The sequence below is a fragment of the Serpula lacrymans genome (assembly GCF_000218685.1).
Source record: "Serpula lacrymans var. lacrymans S7.9 unplaced genomic scaffold SERLAscaffold_2, whole genome shotgun sequence".
Taxonomy (NCBI): Eukaryota; Fungi; Basidiomycota; class Agaricomycetes; order Boletales; family Serpulaceae; genus Serpula; species Serpula lacrymans.
Genome location: NW_006763291.1, coordinates 286,755 through 307,228, shown reverse-complemented (window position 1 = coordinate 307,228; position 20,474 = coordinate 286,755). Strand labels below are relative to the sequence as shown.

Sequence of the window (20,474 nt, the reverse complement as noted above, 5' to 3'; positions counted from 1 at the left end):
TCCCACACATATGTGTGCTATCTTATGCAAGAACACCTCACAACACTCAGCTTGAATTGGCTGATGACATAATTCCACCCAAATTGCAACTACACAAGAAAGTTTGAAAGACCCTCTCACTTGGACTTGCCTTTATTTTTTTGTTGTCACATTCTTCTCAACTAGCCTGTTAATATTCCAAATTCCTACTCTTTGCTCTTTGTCTGTCAATCTGGTCCCAGGTCTCATTTTTGCTCATCAAGTTTGTATTTCTATATTCATATTGTGCTCACTTGTGACTACATTATGTACCATACTGCTTATTTTGATACTAGTTGCTAATAAAACAGTGTATTTGGCACGTGATTGTGACGCTACTGATCAGTGAGATTCTTCAATAGTAGTCAGTGGATAGTGCACTGAAAGTCAAAATATAATGCACTAATGCTCAGACAGGGAATAGTTGGTTTCATTGATTTATATCACTGAGATTTTCATTGGCAATTTGCTCATTTACAGTGCATCTGCCTACTAAAATACAGTGATTTTGACCACTATATTACAGTCACAGTACTACACAGTGCACTACACTATCATCACTATCATACTTAGCAATTGAGAAAAACTCCCATTTCCGCAGATTGGGATAGGGCGTTATCATATGCCTTGCATATCAGGAAACTGGAATTTATCAGCAGTTGAAAGCATCAACGGGTTATGAATTTTATTGTACGAGATTGCAATGACCTTATAAAGGCTAGAATTACACAAATATCTGTAACTATTATGACTAAGTTTATACTTGCAACCAAGGCATTATAACGAACTTCATCATTGGCAATAGGGTCAATAATGATGTGTATCTGTAATATAACAATGAAAGGTACATGGACATGCAGGGGTGTTGAGATTTTCTTGCAATAATCTAGGACAAACAAATGTTGGTGCACGATGGTAAATAAATATCATGATACCTCAAATTTTGTCTTGATTTCAATAAAGTAAAAATAGTAAATTTTTTTGCAAAGTAGTAAATTCCTCTCACCTGCTTTTTGCATTTTACAAATGCAAAAAGGTTTTTGAAGTCTTAGAATAGCTGCTGAAAATCGGAGATAATGCATGGGGGTTGACAAAGTTCTAGCTAAAGTATGCAGATTGCCAGCGGTATATCTGGAACAGGAGATATGGTATAGGTGAAATATCTGACATTGATATGTACACTAGATTGAATACTTGAATACCGAGTGAACATTTTTGTGCCTTTGTAAAGTGGTATAATTTTTCTCCAATAAATTATTGCGCGACCAATTCATAAAAATGATGTTGGCTATTATAAATGCAATTGAAAATTACGCAAGTTGATAAATTTCTGGGAAAAATGTACGATTTTACAATGACATGTCTGAGAGGGGAGGGTTGCCGATATTTTGAAAGGATTGCCAAAAACTGGAGACTGATCACAGGGCTGATCAACTTATAACCAAAATATACAGTTTTACAATGACATGTCCAGAACAAAGGGTGGTATTAATGCAATATATGCCAATAACTTGCGATGTGTGTATGAGAAACTACAAAGAGGTAAGGGTGGCTACATGAGCTAAAATCATGGACAAAATTGGTACTCAGAAGTAACAGTACTTTGGTTTTGCGTTGCTTTGTCAATTTATGGCATTCAGGAAACTATTGGGGATAGTAAGATACTTGCATGCCTTCATCAATATCTTACCATTTTTTATATTTATTTGGAAGACTGCTAAAGTTGACCTAAGATGTCTCGAGGTGGTCAGTCTCTCTCATATCCTTGTGAAATTATAACCTGCGTAAGAATAGCAAAAGCACATGATCATATATCACATACTCTTGCAAAAGCAGAAACAAAATATATCAATAGGGACATGAGAAGCATGTAATATGCAAAGGGTAATGTTTTTGCAGACAATGGATTGTTTCACACATATTATATGAGGCAAGCTATGCTGAAGAAAGTCATAACAACTTACAAAAATACTAAACGGCCGTACATAACTGATCAAGGAACAACATATCTATATGCTCTGACCATGAACACTCATGTTGTTATGGATATCAAAGACTATGTCAACGCACAACAAACTTCTTAGTTTTCAACTAGATCACACATCTTACAGATCTTGCGAGCACAAATATGCAAAAGATCATATAAAAAATTGAATTGCCATTTGGTATCATAATTAGCTATTACTCGAACTATTGTAATAACTGAGGTGCTGTTACAATTGACATACCAGCACCTACTTACACTTCACTTTTGTACTTTTACTTTTTATTTTCCAAGTCACCTGACTGATCATGTGACCATTGACTTTACTTTATATTTCAGACTTTTCATAGTCACATGACCAGTCATGTGACACATCACCTGACCAGTGTCTAGGCTCATCATGTGACTGGTCACATGCTAAACATCGGACTTTGAACATTATTTACAACTGTACAGTACCTCAAATATTTTAGTATATATACTGGAGCAATATATGGGGAGGGACTCAGCAAGTCCTCCTGTTGTGTCTTGTTGGTGTTGTCACAGGTGCTCCTTGATTCCTGGCACATTGAGCAGCTAGTCGAGCAACCAACATACCCTCAACAACCTGTGGACTGTACACTGCTGCCTGCGAGGGACTGAATGCTTTTCTGCAACATGCTTTGAGTTATCAAATACTGAAAAAGCGGCCAAAACCACCATAGCAGAAGTTCCTCAATGTCTGCAATAGCCGCAGGACCAGGTGGACTTTCAAAGAAATCCACTATGTTGTTATGGAATAAGATATAGTCAAAGTTGCCATCGTTGGATCTTGGCGATCCGACATTTGAAAGAGCAAACTGTAACTTCATGCTGAGTTTGGGAAGCTATCTGCAGGAGAAAAACTTGGCAACTTACTTGTACTGCTATATATGCAATGGAGCGAGGCGTCACAACAGACATTTCAAGTAGTGAAGCTACATGTCCCCTTGTGCAATTGTGATGTAAATGTTTGACTTGTTTGTGAAGGGGAAGAGGGGGGTCCACATTTGTTGTCCTTGACATCTCGGGCAGATGTTGGTGATGTGAATATGAATTTGTATGCCTAAGATAAAATGTTAGAGACAGAAATGGTGGGAGAAAATACTGACCTTGAGAAGTAGAGTACCTTGCAGAAATCCTTTCTCTAGGTTCTTGGAGTCATCCGTGTATTTTGAGTAAAGGAATCTAGGCCAGCTCATAGCCGTGGCGAGAAACTTTGGGTGTCGGTCCCGGATCTGATCTTTGACACTGTTAAACAAGGAGTCAGCATTGTAGCAATCGGCGGTTGGGACATACTTACCGTCATTCCAGTCATATTTGCAAGGACGGGGGGGTATCCCGTAAGGCTGTGAGCAAAACCTTGCCCATTTTTGTCAACTGTGTTGAGAGGAGAACATGAACACATTGTTGGAAAAAATTCTGATAACCACAAAACAACAGCTGGTTTCATTTTCCCTGCATCATCCCTGCAAGCACCATCTGCCCCTTTCGTGAGCTTGATGACAAAGTTGAGCGTCAGAAGGGATGTAAGCTGGAAAGCAAATAACATACCTGCTTATATATAGACAAAGGTTTTTGATGCCCGTGTCTGAATCCTTCACGCTGCTGTTCAAGGACCTCTAACCTGCATTTTGTCCCTGCATGCACAGTAGCAGAATCCATGTTTTGAGGAGGGGAAGATGCATCCATAGGTACTGCAGATGAAACAAGATATTCCCGACCTGGGATGGACTTTCGAGTTTTTAGGGAGAAAAAAAAAGATTGCCCTTAAGCATGTCGTTGTGACAATCATACAACACCAAATCTAACTTCAACATCAGATACCTAGTCTCTGCACCAGTTTTCCAGGCTGAAATTAGAAGGTTGATGGTCAACTAGCAAAATTTTTGTTTATAATCAATTATTGAGCCCAACCATTAGGCAGGGTTGGGGGGCCACCCACCGCACAGCGTTAGACCCGTTGCAGGTTGAGATCCAACCCATTGATTGTAATATATTTATTGACATCTGCTGGGTCAGCAGATACTTCCTGCTGATGGATAGGTTGGTGCTCAACCTTTGCTTTCATATATTATGTAAGTAACTGATCCATGGAACCGAATTTAGGGAACTCTTTACCTCAAATGTTATTGGCCAACAAATAATAGATTATAAAGGGCAATCAGATTTGAATTGTTACCAGAAACATATTGATGTTTACCATCTGCCATCTACATTACAAGCATGAATATGGTCAACATGAGTATCAAAATTCAAAGTAAGCAGGTGTAAAGATCTTTCCTTGTAAGTGGAATGCTTACACATTTCTAATAGCAAGACCAGCAGGAACAACGAGATCACATAGCAGTATAGGTCTGAGCCATCGAAAGGGAGTCTTGCACAACCATAATCCACTAAGGAAACATCACAGTCTAAGATGGCCAGATGAACATGGAAAGTGTTATATTCCATTGATGCTCTCCTGGAAATGCGATATTGATACATATCCGCACTTGGATTATCCTTATGTTGAGGAGATAATATTGTTGCTTGATCTTGCTAAGACCCGCCTGCAAAAACATATTCTTCTCCTGAATCTTCAAAAAGGCGGCATTACCACAGTCAAAGACATCATATTCGTTGATCCTACTTGGATCTATTACTGGACTGATATTCCTGTGGGCAACATCATGAAATTTTTCCTGGAGGCACGGAGGGTTTTGCTGGAATTTCACCATCAAAAGCAGGCTGAAATTGATCAGTATGAGACTTTGCTTCGGGAAGGTAGAGAGATGATAAAGTAAGTTTACCTCTTTTATTCCCTTTGATAGACACTGATTCAACGTCCTCAACAGCTTTTGCACAGGTAAACATGAAGGTCAAAAGAAAGACGGCTGGGACCTGGAGCCCAAATATGACCCAGAAGTCATAAATGAATAGTCCTCCTTCTCCATTCTCTAGCGTTGGTTATGTAGGCTAGATAGCTTACTTTGGGATGAGTTTACTACTGGACTGAGATGGGCCACCTGTGGTCCAGCTGAGAAGCACCGAGATATCTGAGGGAGGAGGGAAAATTAGTCCATAATAATAGGAAATTGAGCGTGATTATACCGAACTTTTGTAGAGCCTCACAAGAATATGTATGAAGCATCCAATATGATGGAGGATGACCTCCAAATGATAGAGTTTTTGAGAGGGAATGGGGAATCTCCACCAGTAGCTGTTGTCCATTATATCACATTATTTTGATTTGGACGTTTAGTGTATCGGCACTTACTATGAGCAAATCCCTGTAAGGCTGCCTCCAAATCTTTGAGAAACTTCTACAAGCAAGTGTACCAACGTGACCTATCTATCACTGTGTTAAGGATGAAGCACCTAATCTAAAAAAGATATCTGAGAATGGAAAAAATAGAAAGCAGAATGGCTAAGAGAAGTAAACCAAGAAACATAGAAAGAATCAAACTGAACCCACTCAGAATCAAAGAACCAAACCTTGCGAGGGAAAAGGTAAAAATGGTAATGAATATTGTGCTCTTGATTACCCCCGACTATACTAAATTTGCCCCGTGCGACAGTCGAAGAAGTGTTCGAGAACATCAAGAATTGGTCCGCCTACATGACCATAAGGGAAAATGATAATGAATAAATGTAGTAAAATGTGAGATGTACCCTGTTCAAGGCTTGAGTTTCCTCGGAATCACGTTCTCTTGATGGGTGATGGGCGACAATTGATGCACCGGTGGTGATGGGCTGGCAAGGATGAACAACTGTGAGCAAACTCACTCATAGTCTGTGCAACCACCAAATGACTCTCCCCCACCTGCGCAACCAATGTGCGACTCTCCTCCACCTGTAGGACCGTCTCCCAATTCTCTTCCGCCTGCACAACAACTGAATGGCTCTCTTTGGTGAGCATTATGTCGTTGGTGGACTCGGGGGTAGTGGGACACGATAAACTACTAAATAGCAGTGAAAATAGCGTACATAGGTGGGAATGCAAGCTTACCTTTGGCTCACGGATATACTTGCAGGCACGTGGGTAGGCGTCAAAATAAGATAATGAGATGAGATAAAGACTTACCCCGCGATTGAATGACAGCATGTATTGACTAGTGTAAGAGGGCAATGATGATACAGCGAAGAGTGAGTAAAGGACAGAAGGAAAGACCGGCCCGTGGGTAATGTAACTCTAAATTTGGACGTTCTCTGCGTGGCCACTGCAGTCACTGGGAGTTTTTGATCCAAACATGGGGATTGCCAAAGTAATGCCACACTTACTCACTGTCAATGTTGCACACTAGTGATTGGGACAATTATTGCAATAATAGACATCGCGGACAGGATTCGATGATAGAAGCCACCAGGAAAACCAGAGTGGATAATCTGATATGCTTGTGCATATACGGGGAAAATGTGAATGTGTGTACTATGAGTGAGCATAGATTGAGGAGACAGTGAGCAAGAGATACATACCAAAATATAGGAGTCCAAGACAATAGGAGTGTGGGACATGGTCTGGAACATTCAGATATGCAATTGCCCATCAGTTTGACATCTGCAAGAAAACAGGATCATTCAGTAGGAGTGGAAATGCACCTTAGCGTGACCAAATCACTTCCAAGAGCAATATTGATAAAACATGGCAAAGAAGAGAACCTGACCTTGGTGTGAGTATCTTCATGTTCAATTTGAGTGCTATGTATTGATGGTTATTCTGAATAACTTTTGAGGTTTTAGCAAGTATGTCATCACAACAAAGGTACATGCGGGATTCATGTGGATTCTAAATCCTCAAGCATTCTCAGGCATCAAAAGGGAAGGTTAGGGGAGGTCTGCTCAACTGCACTCCCTACTAGTAACATGGCAGTATGAGCGCAATTTCAAGATGCCCATAATCTGATTCTCAGTCATGCGAGGAGTCATGTGTGAGAAGAGAAGAGCTGCCTTACTGCCAAATCCCTGCCAAGTCACCACAAATTCAGGGTTGCCTATTCCTTTTCAGTGTACCAACCAAATAATTACTTAAAGGTTATGAGAAATACTCACTGACGTGTATCACCATCCCTCTGCTCAAGTATTGTCTCCCTCAGACAATCTTTCTCCTTTCTACTATCTGTGTTGGCTGTGAGTATATTGAGTTAAGTTCATGGAGTGTTGGGACTTACTTCTCAAATTTCCCTTAACTCTAGTAATGCTTTGTTGTAAATCAAGTCCTACCCATTCTCATAATGATGATGCTGTAACAACCAAGAATTATTTATTCCAGCGCACACAGGAACACACTATAAAAAAGATGATGAAGAGTGGTTACCCCTTAGGCTGCAGTGAGTTAGTTGTGCTAGACAATAGGAGGACTCACTGAGGAGTCTCCTTGATCTATTGGGGTATATATACTACAACAGGTTTGTTTGTACATATGTACTATAGAGTTGTAAGTAAAGTTTAAAGTCCGATGTTTAGCATGTGACCAATCACATGATGAGTCTAGACATTGGTCAGGTGATGAGTCACATGACAGGTCATGTGACTATGAAAAGTCGAAAATATAAAGTAAAGTCAATGGTCACATGATCAATCATGTGACTTGGAAAAAGTAAAAGTAAAAGTACGAAAAGTGAAGTGTAAGTAGGTACATTAATTGTAACAGCCAGTATTGTACTCACTTGTATGGAACTTGAGGAAAAAGACGACAAGTGGTTTGCTTCTGTATCCTCTGGAAGTTCAGAAGAATGTCCCTCAAAATAATTAATTTAAAATCCACCTGGAACACCCATAATGTTTATGTGCTTATATATAATAAACCGACACTTTAATATTATGATAATTGTGCTATATATGTCTTCAGATAGCTGTCGTTGTGAGTTTTGAACCAAAATGAACAAGGTGTCCAATGCAATGATAGACGGAGCTGCCCAAATTCATCATCTCATTTCTAAAGTAAAGACTTTCCTCCTGAACTATCTCATCCATTAGTGTGTTGACAATATGGCAATATTGGGCACTGTAAGGAACTGCTGCAAATACCGACTTTGACTTGGTTTGCTTAGTGAGATAATTGACCATGGCCCTTTCAAGCTAATACAGAGTATAAAATAAGCACTTCATGGTTAAACATACCAAGAATGGGACTTACAGAACAAATTGCGGAAGCTATTGGCGTTATCTTCAAAGCAGCTCCTTCTGCAAATTCCTGTCCATACAGGTGCCCCAAAGCATCTGCAGACCCAAACCATACCCTTAGAACAAACATCTATACCAGATTGTGTCAAAAATGTTGGGATCTGACATCCAAAACACTGTCCCAGCCTTAAGCGCAGCCCAAAATATACCCTGCATCTTTTCCTTAGAGACAGACCCAAAATACTCTAGGAGTATTGTAAGTGACTGGTTTCTGTTACGATAACACAATTTTTGGACTTTCTCTTTACTTTTATTCTCTGCCTTAACCTTGTACTTTAGTTTTCACACATGGTGCCACGTGGCATTTCCCTTTCTTGCGCCGCGTTGCCTTTCTTCTTATTTTAGAACACAACTCTCTCACACAGTGGAGCTGGCCATGTGGGCTAGGCCCCATGACATCATCAGCCACTATCTCTATCAACTGTATAGTACACATGTACAAACAACCCTGTAGTAGTATATATACCCCAATAGATCCAGAAGACTCCTCAGCGAGTCCTCCTGTTGTATACCAACTAACTCTCTGCATCTTAAGGGGTAACCACTCCCTCATCATCTTTCTCTATAATGTGTTCCTGTGTGCGCCAGAGTAAATCTTGGTTGTTACAGTTTCCCAACAACAAGCAGAACTGTTTTCCTGTGTCGAACACCTGCACGAGAAATGTAAGCACTACATTGAGTAAACTTTGATTGAGATGCCAAACCAGCTTCGAACACGGAGAACCTTTAAGCCTTTGTCTTGCATGTTGATGAAGACTCTTGTCGGCCTGCACTAATTCTGAGAGTTTTTCAAAGATACTCGCTCTCGCAATGGACTCCGCAGGGTACAAGTGGACAGTTGGTAAGTAAACTTTATACAATTCAATAGTTTGATTAAGGAAGATGATTTTGTCTGGGTGATAGTAACCCTTGCGGATCGGATCCCTCGAGTTTGCATTTTTTGGTACAGATATCAGCAGTATCTTCTTCCCAAAGTAAGATACAGGGAAGGTGGGAACCACTGGTTGAGCTGGGGTTGTGGACCAAGAAGGAACATGAACGTTGGTGGAGTGATCTTGTACAGGGCTGTAATGAGACACATTATGCGAGCAGCCAGTTCGCTGAAACTTGTCCTGTTGGTCCTTTACATGTTGAGTGGAACCATACAGTTCCTCTCCTATCTGGCTAGGCACATCCTGACGACACAACTCTGTGTGAAACATAATGTGGTGCAACACAGCACAGTTTGTTGAGACACACCCTAAAATAAAATCATGAACATCAAATCATATTCTGAATATTACACCGTAGAGGGACTAAGGCGTTTAAAGGCAGGAAGCCGTCAAGGCTCTGCTGATTGTGATATTGCGTGGATGCATATCCCTGCTAAAAGTGCTGAGAATTGTAGTGTTTGCTGGAATTTGAGGGAGTGATGCATTGGTGAGACTTCAAACTGTTGATTATCGAGGCCGGTGTCGATGATGAGAACTGTGGTTAGAAAACCACACACAAAACAAACTAACACACAATCCTCCCAGATTCCACGGAACTTGTTTATGGGCTTTGCCTCCTAGAACAGTGGAGTCTCTGGTTGTTCGTGGGGTGGTACGTATAAAGATTCTTCAAAGTAAAACCCAGAGGTGTATGAGTGTGGGTTTTGAGGAGGAGGGATAGTTGAATTTATAGGAAGATAGGTGCTTTGTGGCGAGTATAGACGAGCACTACCTTGCTAATGGTAGCACAAGGTAGGTTTGAGAACAACGAGGATGACGAGGTGACGAGGTTCCCAGTGATAGTAGGCTCCTGACGCACAAACTGTAGTGCTCAGAAGGACTCTAATCGAAAGGGATGACAATGACTTCAAAAGTGGGAAGTGACGATGACAGCAGTTGACAGTGGTAGAAGTGGGAAGTGTTGTGACCACACTGGATCACATGTAGCAGAGTAGTGAACTTGAGAGTAGAGAAGAAGTCTGGATTGGAGTTCTTGTTGTTGTTTTACAAGGTAAAATACAGGGGTTTATATAGTAAAAGAAAAGTAGGCTATGCACAGTATAGCTGTGCAAAAAGAATGAGAAAGAATATGAAGGAAGGAATGTACACTGACAAATCCTGCATAGGTAGTACAGGATAAGATTGTCAAAAAAAGGAAAAGAAAGGGATAGAACAATAAATGCTGTGAGTAATATCACAGGTTTGTACAGCCATAAAGTAAAGTCCAATAGCAAAAAGAGAGCAGGAAAATCATGATGTCATGGGAAGATGCAGTAAAAAAAGGGCAAGGCAAAACACTATCAGTATCAACACAGTTCCTTTATTATCAGTCAGACATTCTAAAAAAATATGTGTCCATAAAAATGATTCAAAAATCAAAAATAATCGCACTGTAAATGAATGTTCTGCTGAAGAAAAAGAATCTGGAGCCACCGGTCCACCACCTAGTCCAAATCCGACAGTTCCATGGCCTTACCAATGGACTGGTTGTGTTGGACCACCTGATCAAACAAGGGAGGGAGAGGAGTAGTTCCAATTTGGAACAAGTGAGTCCCAGGCAGCGTATGGTAGGTGTAGCTGTAGCGAAGACGATGGACAAAAGATAAGTGTACCCAAGTGAATGGGACAGCGATGAACATGGGCGACGCAAGGGGATGAACCTTCTCCAGCTCAAAAATTACCCACCCACGCTCCAACCAGGCAAGACGAGCGACCGATGTTTTGATAGTATATGATGGTAGATTGACGTCATAAAGATGGACCTGTTGCCCTATTTGAACCGGCCGCCGGGGCTTTGCTGATATCAGCAGTGGCACGTGGTAGTCAACGGATCAGCGACGGAAGCGGATAGGAAGTGGTGACATCAGAAATGGTGGGGGTGCAAATAAAATGAGGAGGAGGAGGGTGGAGGTGACGGAAAAGTGGATTAGAATGGGGATCCAGAAACGACCATCAGGTGAGAATAAAAAGGAGAGGAAGGGGCCCATGGTTGGGCTAGGCAAAGGAAGGGGAGTAAGGGAAACGACAAAAGCGAGGGCGCAATGCAATGTGTAGCCAGTGGCGACACAAAAATAAAAAATTTGCCGAAATGCCGACACACGGAAAGTACCAGATGGAAAAGCAAAGGTGAGCGTGACTGGATTGCCTAATAGAGGTGGTGCTGATCAGCCACAAGTTCAAAAAGGGCAATATTTATTAATTACTATTCCACGTGGCACTGTGCCTGTGTGGCGCAAAGGCGAGTCTTTTGAATATTTGCTTCATTATTGACACCTGTCCATGCTACCAATCAACTTTGGTGCATGACACCGGGACCGAGACCCAAAGCCTGCTGGCTGGTTCTTGACGCTTTGAAGCCAGTTGGATTCCTGCCTGGTGTCTTGATGTAAGTAATACTGTTGACCCGGGAGTCCCTGGTACAAATCAGTATCTTGTTGATTCTCTGTACCACGGTAGAAATCACAAGCCTGCTGCCCTTCAACGCCTCTGCAGAAGCTAGACTCTTGCTTAAAACGGGTACTTTGCCATTCCATGGCTTCCCTACGCCGCCGCTTGGGTTTGACAGACTTGAACCATATTGTATTACTTAACCTACCCAGACCCCCAGTGGCACTTACAGTATGATCCATATCCGAGTCAACCATTGTCACGTCCAACTCCAAGTCCTGCTGGTAATCCATAGTGAAGTCCATAGTATAAGTCACACCGTGGATGCAAATTGTCAACAATGCTGCATGTAAGTAGCTGAGGCTCGCCGTGGTCGCCAAAAGGTTGTGACAAGACTTAGATGGCCCAACTTGGTGGAATTGCCTTCGGGTGATCCGTCTTGACAATGCCAGCGGATTCAAGTGGGATTTTAAGAACATTGGCAGTGCAGTGACTAAAAGCTCGGGGATTGCGACTTACACAGAGATATTCCCCCAAGTTATGCAACATTGTCGTGAAGCATAATTTAGCCAACAATCGTCAAATGGAATTACATCTAAGATTACATCATGAATCAATTGAAAGCACACATCACTTGACAATTACCTTATAACTGGTGTGGTTGAGGTCCAACCTGCGTGACAGCAAGTCGCGATCACCAATTCAAGGCAGGAATGCTTTGCCACCAGTATCTGTTGTTCCAAATCCCACCGAACTGCCGGGGTATGGGTCCAACCTCGCCAACAGCGATAATATTGCTTCACTACTGACATTGGATTGTAGGATCTATGAGAGCCCGTCAATGTTGAAGGGGTTAAAGTCGTACGTTTCTGTATAAAAAGGAGAAGTCAAACACTATCTAAATATCAAACTATTGTTGCCGCACTTGCTCACACCTTATCACATTACTATGATAGCTGATATGCACATGAATAACTCACTGGCAGATGATTCAGACCACTCCGCCCGTGTACAACCTCCAAATTCAACCTCTAGCAACAATAACACATATTTCCACAGTGAGTTCTGCACCGGACCTGCATGCCAACAGGCCACCTGGTTTCAATTGTAAGTTTGTTCAATCTATCCAAAATTCAGACGCCAAAACTGACCAATATGAAGCATGGGTGCGCTCGGTGGAATAGCCGCCGCTTTCTTTGGGCCTCTGTTGGATTGTCCAGATTGCAATATCACCCATCAAGTTCAGGCTAGTCAAAAAGATAGGATTTTGGATAATCTTCCCTCTGGTACTATGTAAAACTTCCCTCTGAGAATATTCTTTAACTCTCAAATTGCTTCTTACATACAGAATACGAGAAACTTTTAGCTTCAAAAGTTGCAATGTTCACAGACAACGAGGCATTGTGTGACAAGAACAACAGATTATTGGAGGCAATAGCCCGCTTGCGCACAAACACAAGTTTACTGAGATCTCAGCGCAAGAGGTGGGAGCATAGATGGGCGGATGAAGCTCGTCAATGTGAGCTCTATAGGTGATATGTACCTGAGGAGGACTTGGTGCACTGTATTGAGGGGTCACAGGTCAATGTCTCACAAATTTCTGGTCCTTTCTGGATGACTGATTTAAGTTGGTGCACTTATTTTGCTTTTTTTCTGACTTCCTTACATTTTATTGAAGCTGATTCTACCACTGCCATTCTGTAGGTATCAGCGCTTTAACCAGCAATTATTATGAAGGGCTTACCACTCCATTTTCTTTTCCTCTACATCTTTGCCATGTTATTATGCAGCAAACTTTGTGGCCGTACATCCACCTGTCAACAAGGACTCAGTAAACATTGACATTCTTGCAAGCTATACAAAGAATTGCAGGCTCATGCAGTAGAAAAACGCGAGGAAAAACTTGAAAAGTTGAGGGCAAGGTTTACTGCGCTTAATAGATTGTGCAACACCTCTGCACCGTTATATCACACAAACACTGCCTTGTTGTGAGTAATTGCCGACATAAATTAATCTCTTAGCACCAAGTGATAATGTTTGCAGGGTCTCGGATAGGTTCGGCCATGGAGCTCTTGACTCAACATGTATCTCCACTTCTCTTCCTCCAACCTTCTTGTCATCATCCATGGTTGGGTTTCCTGATTCTACAGCATCCATATCACAACCTCATCGAGAAACATCTATACAGGATTCTGGGAGTGATCAGTCCACCAGACTCCCTGATCTATACTGTGATAATATTCCTGAAGGACCTGCACTGATAGACGTTCCAGTAGAGCCTTCCACAATTTCTAAAGTGCTGCTGTTTATTAGGGACGGAATAAGGACTTCCATAAACAAATTTGGCCTTGATCATCAATATGCAAGCTGCCCCTCATATGATCCTGAAGACAAGATTAGCCCTCAAGATCTTTGGCAAGTAAGATATAGGGATCCCACAATGACCGGGGATACCATGGTATTGCAATCTAATCACTCATCCCACCCAGCTCCCTGGCCCTTTACTAATATGTCTATACATTGTATCATGAAGTGGATGATCACCGGCTCCCATCAAAAATCTGAGAGGGAGGTGATGCGACTTGTCTGAGACATTATCTTGGCCCCGGACTTCAATATTAAGGACTTGCGTAGCTTTAATGCCCATCACGCAAACCAGGTTTTTGATCAGTCTGATTCTCCCAGTGATAACCCTTTCACATATGATGGTTGGAAAGAGAGTGAAGTAAACATTTGTATTCCTACTAGGACGATGGATGCAAACGGAAATGGTAAAGTTTTCTCTATTCCTCACTTCAGATACCACCCTATCATCTTGGTCCTTCAATCGGTCCTTTCTGAGGTCTCTGCAAAGGGGCTTCATCTGTTTTCTTTCAAATGGTTTTGGGTTCCTCCCTCTGGTGGCCCTGAGGAGTGCATGTGCAATGAACTCTACACCTCTGATGCCTGGCTTGAAGCTTAGGAAAAGCTAAGCAGACAACCACCCGAACCCGGATGCAAGTTGGAAAGGGTCATTGCAGCCCTAATGTTCTGGTCAGACTCCACAAGTCTTGCATCATTTGGAAATGCCCAGGCACCTATTTACATGTATCTCGGCAACCTATCAAAATACGCTTGCGGGAGGCTCACTTCCAGAGCATGTCAGCATATTGCGTATATACCAACAGTAGGTTTATTTTGCTTATTCCAAGATTCTGGTGTTAAAATCCAGTAGTTGCCAGATAACCTCCAAGAGTTCTTATCAATAGTCGTTCAGCAAACGCAAAAGTCTACCGCTCTTATCACCCATTGTCGTTCAGAGCTTATACATGAAGTCTGGAGGCTGCTTCTCGATTCCAATTTTATGCACCCCTACAAGCACGGTATAATTATCAAGTGTTTTGACGGGATATTCAGGAGATTCTATCCACAAATCCTTACCTACTCCGCAGACTACCCTGAAAAGTGAGTGCTAGTGCTTTGTGGACCCTCTTATAGTTTGTTTACGTATCATATGTACATAGGGTTATGCTCGCTGCAATCCGAGATATGGGAAAATGCCCATGTCCTTGCTGTTTGGTCCAACTATCACATTGTGATCAATCAGGCCTAGTTCACAATCTTCAAGCCCGACTTTTGCAAGCTTGTGTTTATATCGCAGGAAAGGTGTCGCTCGCTAGAGATTTTATCTACAAACAAGGTGTACCAGTCAACGGAAAAGCTGTTACAATTGACATACCAGCACCTACTTACGCTTCACTTTTGTACTTGACTTTTCATTTTCCAAGTCACATGACCAGTCATGTGACCATTTACTTTACTTTACATTTTCGACTTTTCATAGTCACATGACCAAGTTATGTGACACATCACCTGACCAGTGTCTAGGCTCACCATGTGACAGGTCACATGCTAGACATTGGACTTTAAACTTTATTTACAACTGTACAGTACCTCATGTATTTTAGTATATATACAGGAGCAATACATGGAGACTCCTCAGTGAGTCCTCCTGTTGTCTAGCACAACCAACCCACTGAAACCTGAGGGGTGATCCCTCCTTCTCTCTTCTCTATAGTGTGTTCTTGTGTGTGCCGGAGTAAATAATTCTTGGTTGTTATAAAAGCGGTCCAAGTTTTATTACAGTCTGAATCTCTGGTGCCGACCATAGTATGTTTGTTCAGAACTCTGTTCACAAGTCTCCAATAACTAATTTACATTTTAGAATGCATTTGCAGAGAGGCTGAGTCCTTTCGGTTTTGATTCTTTTCAGATCTCCGTGGTGGACTTAATGCACGAGTTTGAGCTTGGTGTATGGAAGTCAACCTTCACCCATCTCATCTGTCTTCTCTTTTCCATCAGTCACTCAGCCGTTGCTGATTTAGACGCAAGGTTTGTAAGCAAAATATATTTTGTAATTTATCTGACTTCCTTATAGGTATCGTCAAATTCTTCCCTTTGGCCAAGGAACCATCCGCGCATTCGTTGCAAATGTATTTCAGATGAGGAAATTAGCAGCAAGGAACTTTGAGGACATACTGCAGGTATAGTTTTTCTATTTGTGCTGAGACATGCTTACTTATTGACCTGTAGTGCTTTATGCTGGCTTTCAAAGGCTTATTTCCCCCAGAGCACAATAAAATATTACAAACCTTCCTTTTCCGACTGTCTGAATAGCATGCACTTGCCAAGTTACATATTCACACAAAATCTACTCTGGAATTACTAGACACGGCGCTTAAAGCCCTTTGCAAGCTAGCCCGCCAATTTTGGGATATTACATGTTCAGCTTTCAAGACAACGGAATTACCACGTGAAAAGGCTGCTTGTCTTCGGAGGCTGAAAGACAAACCCACTCTGAGTAAGACAGAAGGGACCGGTACCCGTAATAAGGTATTCAATCTGGGTACTTACAAGTTTCATGCACTCGCAGACTACGTGCGCATAATTCGCCTCTTTGGTTGCACGGACTCGTATACCACACGAATAGCTGAGTTTATATCCCCAAAAAAACCTAATTAAACCACAATAATACTTCTGTAATAGGGTGAATTAGCACATTGCTCGGTCAAGCACTTTTATAGGCGTACCAACAAAATGCGAGTCATAAAGCAGCTTTTGATCCAAGAGCTGCACCTCAGGAGGATGATGCGTAATGAGCCGGAACCTACCTTACACCCTCACCATCAAGCTCCCAAAGACACCCACAATAATGAAGGTGTTGAAAGGCAGGAACAAGGGTCCAACATCCAGGCGCTGTCGATGATGAGAACTGCTGTTAGAAAACCACACACAAAACAAACTAACACACAATCCTCCCAGATTCCACAGAACTTGTTTATGGGCTTTGCCTCCTAGAACAGTGGAGTGGTCTGGTTGTTCGTGGGGTGGTACGTATAAAGATCCTTCAAAGTAAAACCCAGAGGTGTATGAGTGTGGGTTTTGAGGAGGAGGGATAGTTGAATTTATAGAAGGATAGGGGCTTTGTGACGAGTATAGACGAGCACTACCTTGCTAATCGTAGCACAAGGTAGGTTTGAGAACGACAATATGACGAGGTTCCCAGTGATAGCAGGCTCCTGACGCACAAACTGTAGTGCTCAGAAGGACTCTAATCGAAAGGGATGACAATGACTTCAAAAGTGGGAAGTGACGATGACAGCAGTTGACAGTGGTAGAAGTGGGAAGTGTTGTGACCACACTGGATCACAAGTAGCAGAGTAGTGAACTTGAGATTAGAGAAGAAGTCTGGATTGGAGTTCTTGTTTTTTTTTTACAAGGTAGAATACAGGGGTTTATATAGTAAAAGAGAAGTAGGCTATGCACAGTATAGCTGTGCAAAAAGAATGAGAAAGAATATGAAGGAAGGAATGTACGCTGACGAATCCTGCGTAGGTAGTACAGGATAAGATTGTCAAAAAAAGAAAAGAAAGGGATAGAACAATAAATGCTGTGAGTAATATCACAGGTTTGTACAGCTATAAAGTAAAGTCCAATAGCAAAAGGAGAGCAGGAAAATCATGATGTCATGGGAAGATGCAGTAAAAAAAGAGCAAGGCAAAACACTATCAGTATCAACACAGTTCCTTTATTGTCAGTCAGGCATTCTAAAAAAATATGTGTCCATAAAAATGATTCAAAAATCAAAAATAATCGCACTGTAAATGAATGTTCTGCTGAAGAAAAAGAATCTGGAGCCACCGGTCCACCACCTAGTCCAAATCCGACAGTTCCATGGCCTTACCAATGGACTGGTTGTGTTGGACCACCTGATCAAACAAGGGAGGGAGAGGAGTAGTTCCAATTTGGAACAAGTGAGTCCCAGGCAGCGTATGGTAGGTGTAGCTGTAGCGAAGACGATGGACAAAAGATAAGTGTACCCAAGTGAATGGGACAGCGATGAACATGGGCGACGCAAGGGGATGAACCTTCTCCAGCTCAAAAACTACCCACCCACGCTCCAACCAGGCAAGACGAGCGACCGATGTTTTGATAGTATATGATGGCAGATCGACGTCATGAAGATGGACCTGTTGCCCTATTTGGACCGGCCGCCGGGGCTTTGCTGATATCAGCAGTGGCACGTGGTAGTCAACGGATCGGCGATGGAAGCGGATAGGAAGTGGTGACATCAGAAATGGTGGGGGTGCAAAGAAGATGAGGAGGAGGAGGGTGGAGGTGACGAGGAGGTGAACTAAAATGGGGACCCAGAAACGACCGTCGGGTGAGAATAAAAAGGAGAGGAAGGGGCCCATGGTGGGGCTAGGCAAAGGAAGGGGAGTAAGGGAAACGACAAAAGCGAGGGCGCAATGCAATGTGTAGCCAGTGGCGACGCGAAAATTTGCCGAAATGCCGAAATACGGAAAGTACCAGATGGAAAAGCAAAGGTGAGTGTGACTGGATTGCCTAATAGAGGTGGTGCTGATCAGCCACAAGTTCAAAAAGGGCAATATTAATTACTATTCCACGTGGCACTGTGCCTGTGTGGCGCAAAGGCGAGTCTTTTTGAACATTCGCTTCGTTATTGACACCTGTCCATGCTACCAATCAACTTTGGTGCATGACACCGCCTTCCATGATGAACAAACCTCTGTCTTGTTGAGGCCAGGCCCATCTGCTGGCCATGCTCCTGGTGAATCCGATGATTAGAGTGCATATTATGTTAACATGTAAGTTTTTCCTTCCCTGTTGACTGTTTACATTGGCTTACCAAGAACAGTTTTGTTGATTGCAACATGTTCATGAGATTCTGTGGGGGTGGCATTAGCCATATGGCTTGCTCGCAATTGGTCCTGAGCAAAGATATAGTCGACAAGGCGTCTGACAAGGAAGAGGATGTGACGGTGCACAGTAGAAGACCTTAGAGGGAGTGTATAGCTGGAGTTTACAGATCAATTCAGGCGGACCAACCAACCACCAGCGGGGCAAGGTCAGCAGAGAAAAGGCTGGCATTTGATGGGGTCCAGGTGATGGAGGACAAAGACGAGGTTGACCCCGAAGAGGAGGATATGGACATCAATGCCGTGGAAATGGACTTTGATGATGGGGAGTTTGATGACAACAACAAGGACAAGCCTGATATATTTGACAATTTTGATGACTTATGATGCAGTATCTTCATTTCACCACCTCTTTTACTTTACATTACAGATCCCCCATGCCAGTATATCACTCAGTATCTTGGAACTATTTCACAGTGGCTTCTCACTATTTTGTTCATGTGAAACATGGTCATTGATAATTAGGATGCTATATAGTACATGTACTTGGAACCGACCCATAGACTTTTGCTCTCAGAAGGCTTGACGCTAATGTTGAAATATAACTGTACTGTGATTGCTGAATCCACTGAGTTGGATATTGTAGTCATGGCACCAAATTTATTGCTAAGTTTACCTTGTAATTACAAATGGCTAGAAAGCCAAATCAAATCAGATACTATACTTACCAAGAAGTTGTAAGGTGTTGCATTTTTTATCCCTAGCAAATCGAGCTTGGAGCACCCTCGGACCATTATGGGTGCAAATATTATAAGCTCAAAAAATTACAAAGACTTCATCATGCCATTGTCGACATCTGACATATATTAAGTGTTAGATATACCATTTATTGCAAGTGCAAAACAATTCATGGCTTTGCTATGTAGTTTGAAAGAACTCACATTGTTAAATCTCTATCGATAGGCTTATCGTGGACTCAGCATATTGTGATATAATTACTGCACAGTCATAAATATTGACGTGAATTGAACTGCACTGATAAAGAGTTGTAGACAACTGACATTAGTTGACCATTGTGGATATGAATATCATGAACTAAAAAAATCATGTTAACCTTGTCACATTATTGCAAATGTCCCACCCTTGTTGAGCTTATTGGAGGGAGTTATCGTAAGCTCAAAAATTTGAACATCATTGCAATTTAGTTGAAAGGAACTTACACTAATGGTTCTTCATGGATATGCCTGTCATCAGATCAGATTGTTGCGATTGCATTATTGTTCAGTTGTGTACCAAGAAAATTGAGCGGTCATTCAGATATAAGGTTCTAATGAACAGGAATTATTGTGATGTTTTACAATGCCTTGGAATGCATTTATATTCCGCTAACAAAAATGAAAATCTGAATAAGATATTGACTGGGTTACATTCTCATATACCTTGAGTATAACAGCCACAATCATGCCAGGACATGTACCAACCACGAAATGCCATATCATGATCATTGGAGTTCTTTGATGAGACTATGGCCCACAAATGCCACCCAATGTTTTACACGAACTATTGACTAGTTCTCCCAGACCATCATTCCTGCCAAACTTGGTTTCTCTATCCCCTTTACCTTATACAACCACCCTCAATAGAGCAGCTTGCTCAAGTTATTGAGACTGAGTGTCACTTTTCTTTGAGTAGGCCTTCCACCAACAATGTCCAGGTAGACAAGGAGCTTCT

At 42.0% G+C, this 20,474-nt stretch overlaps 4 protein-coding genes across 4 annotated transcripts; 3 read left to right on the top strand and 1 right to left on the bottom strand.

Moving 5' to 3' along the window:
* Positions 1–2,945: 2,945 nt before the first annotated feature.
* Positions 2,946–5,921, bottom strand: SERLADRAFT_433019 (uncharacterized protein; the record flags this gene model as incomplete). The annotated part of the gene is made up of 7 exons (XM_007313184.1): positions 2,946–3,086; positions 3,133–3,258; positions 3,324–3,518; positions 3,575–3,717; positions 5,560–5,617; positions 5,675–5,755; positions 5,826–5,921. The coding sequence occupies 7 exons, from the start codon at positions 5,919–5,921 to the stop codon at positions 2,946–2,948; spliced, it is 840 nt and encodes a 279-aa protein (XP_007313246.1).
* A 6,609-nt stretch (positions 5,922–12,530) lies between these two features.
* Positions 12,531–13,248, top strand: SERLADRAFT_405170 (uncharacterized protein; the record flags this gene model as incomplete). Its single annotated transcript, XM_007313183.1, has 5 exons — positions 12,531–12,602; positions 12,635–12,651; positions 12,706–12,830; positions 12,893–13,063; positions 13,223–13,248. The coding sequence occupies 5 exons, from the start codon at positions 12,531–12,533 to the stop codon at positions 13,246–13,248; spliced, it is 411 nt and encodes a 136-aa protein (XP_007313245.1).
* A 1,361-nt stretch (positions 13,249–14,609) lies between these two features.
* On the top strand, positions 14,610–16,545 carry SERLADRAFT_433018 (uncharacterized protein; the record flags this gene model as incomplete). Its single annotated transcript, XM_007313182.1, has 6 exons — positions 14,610–14,684; positions 14,759–14,988; positions 15,048–15,189; positions 15,749–15,915; positions 15,962–16,067; positions 16,201–16,545. 6 exons carry the CDS (start codon positions 14,610–14,612, stop codon positions 16,543–16,545), a joined length of 1,065 nt encoding a protein of 354 aa, XP_007313244.1.
* A 2,213-nt stretch (positions 16,546–18,758) lies between these two features.
* SERLADRAFT_433017 (uncharacterized protein) lies at positions 18,759–19,130 on the top strand (the record flags this gene model as incomplete). The annotated part of the gene is made up of 2 exons (XM_007313181.1): positions 18,759–18,866; positions 18,924–19,130. The coding sequence occupies 2 exons, from the start codon at positions 18,759–18,761 to the stop codon at positions 19,128–19,130; spliced, it is 315 nt and encodes a 104-aa protein (XP_007313243.1).
* Positions 19,131–20,474: the final 1,344 nt, after the last annotated feature.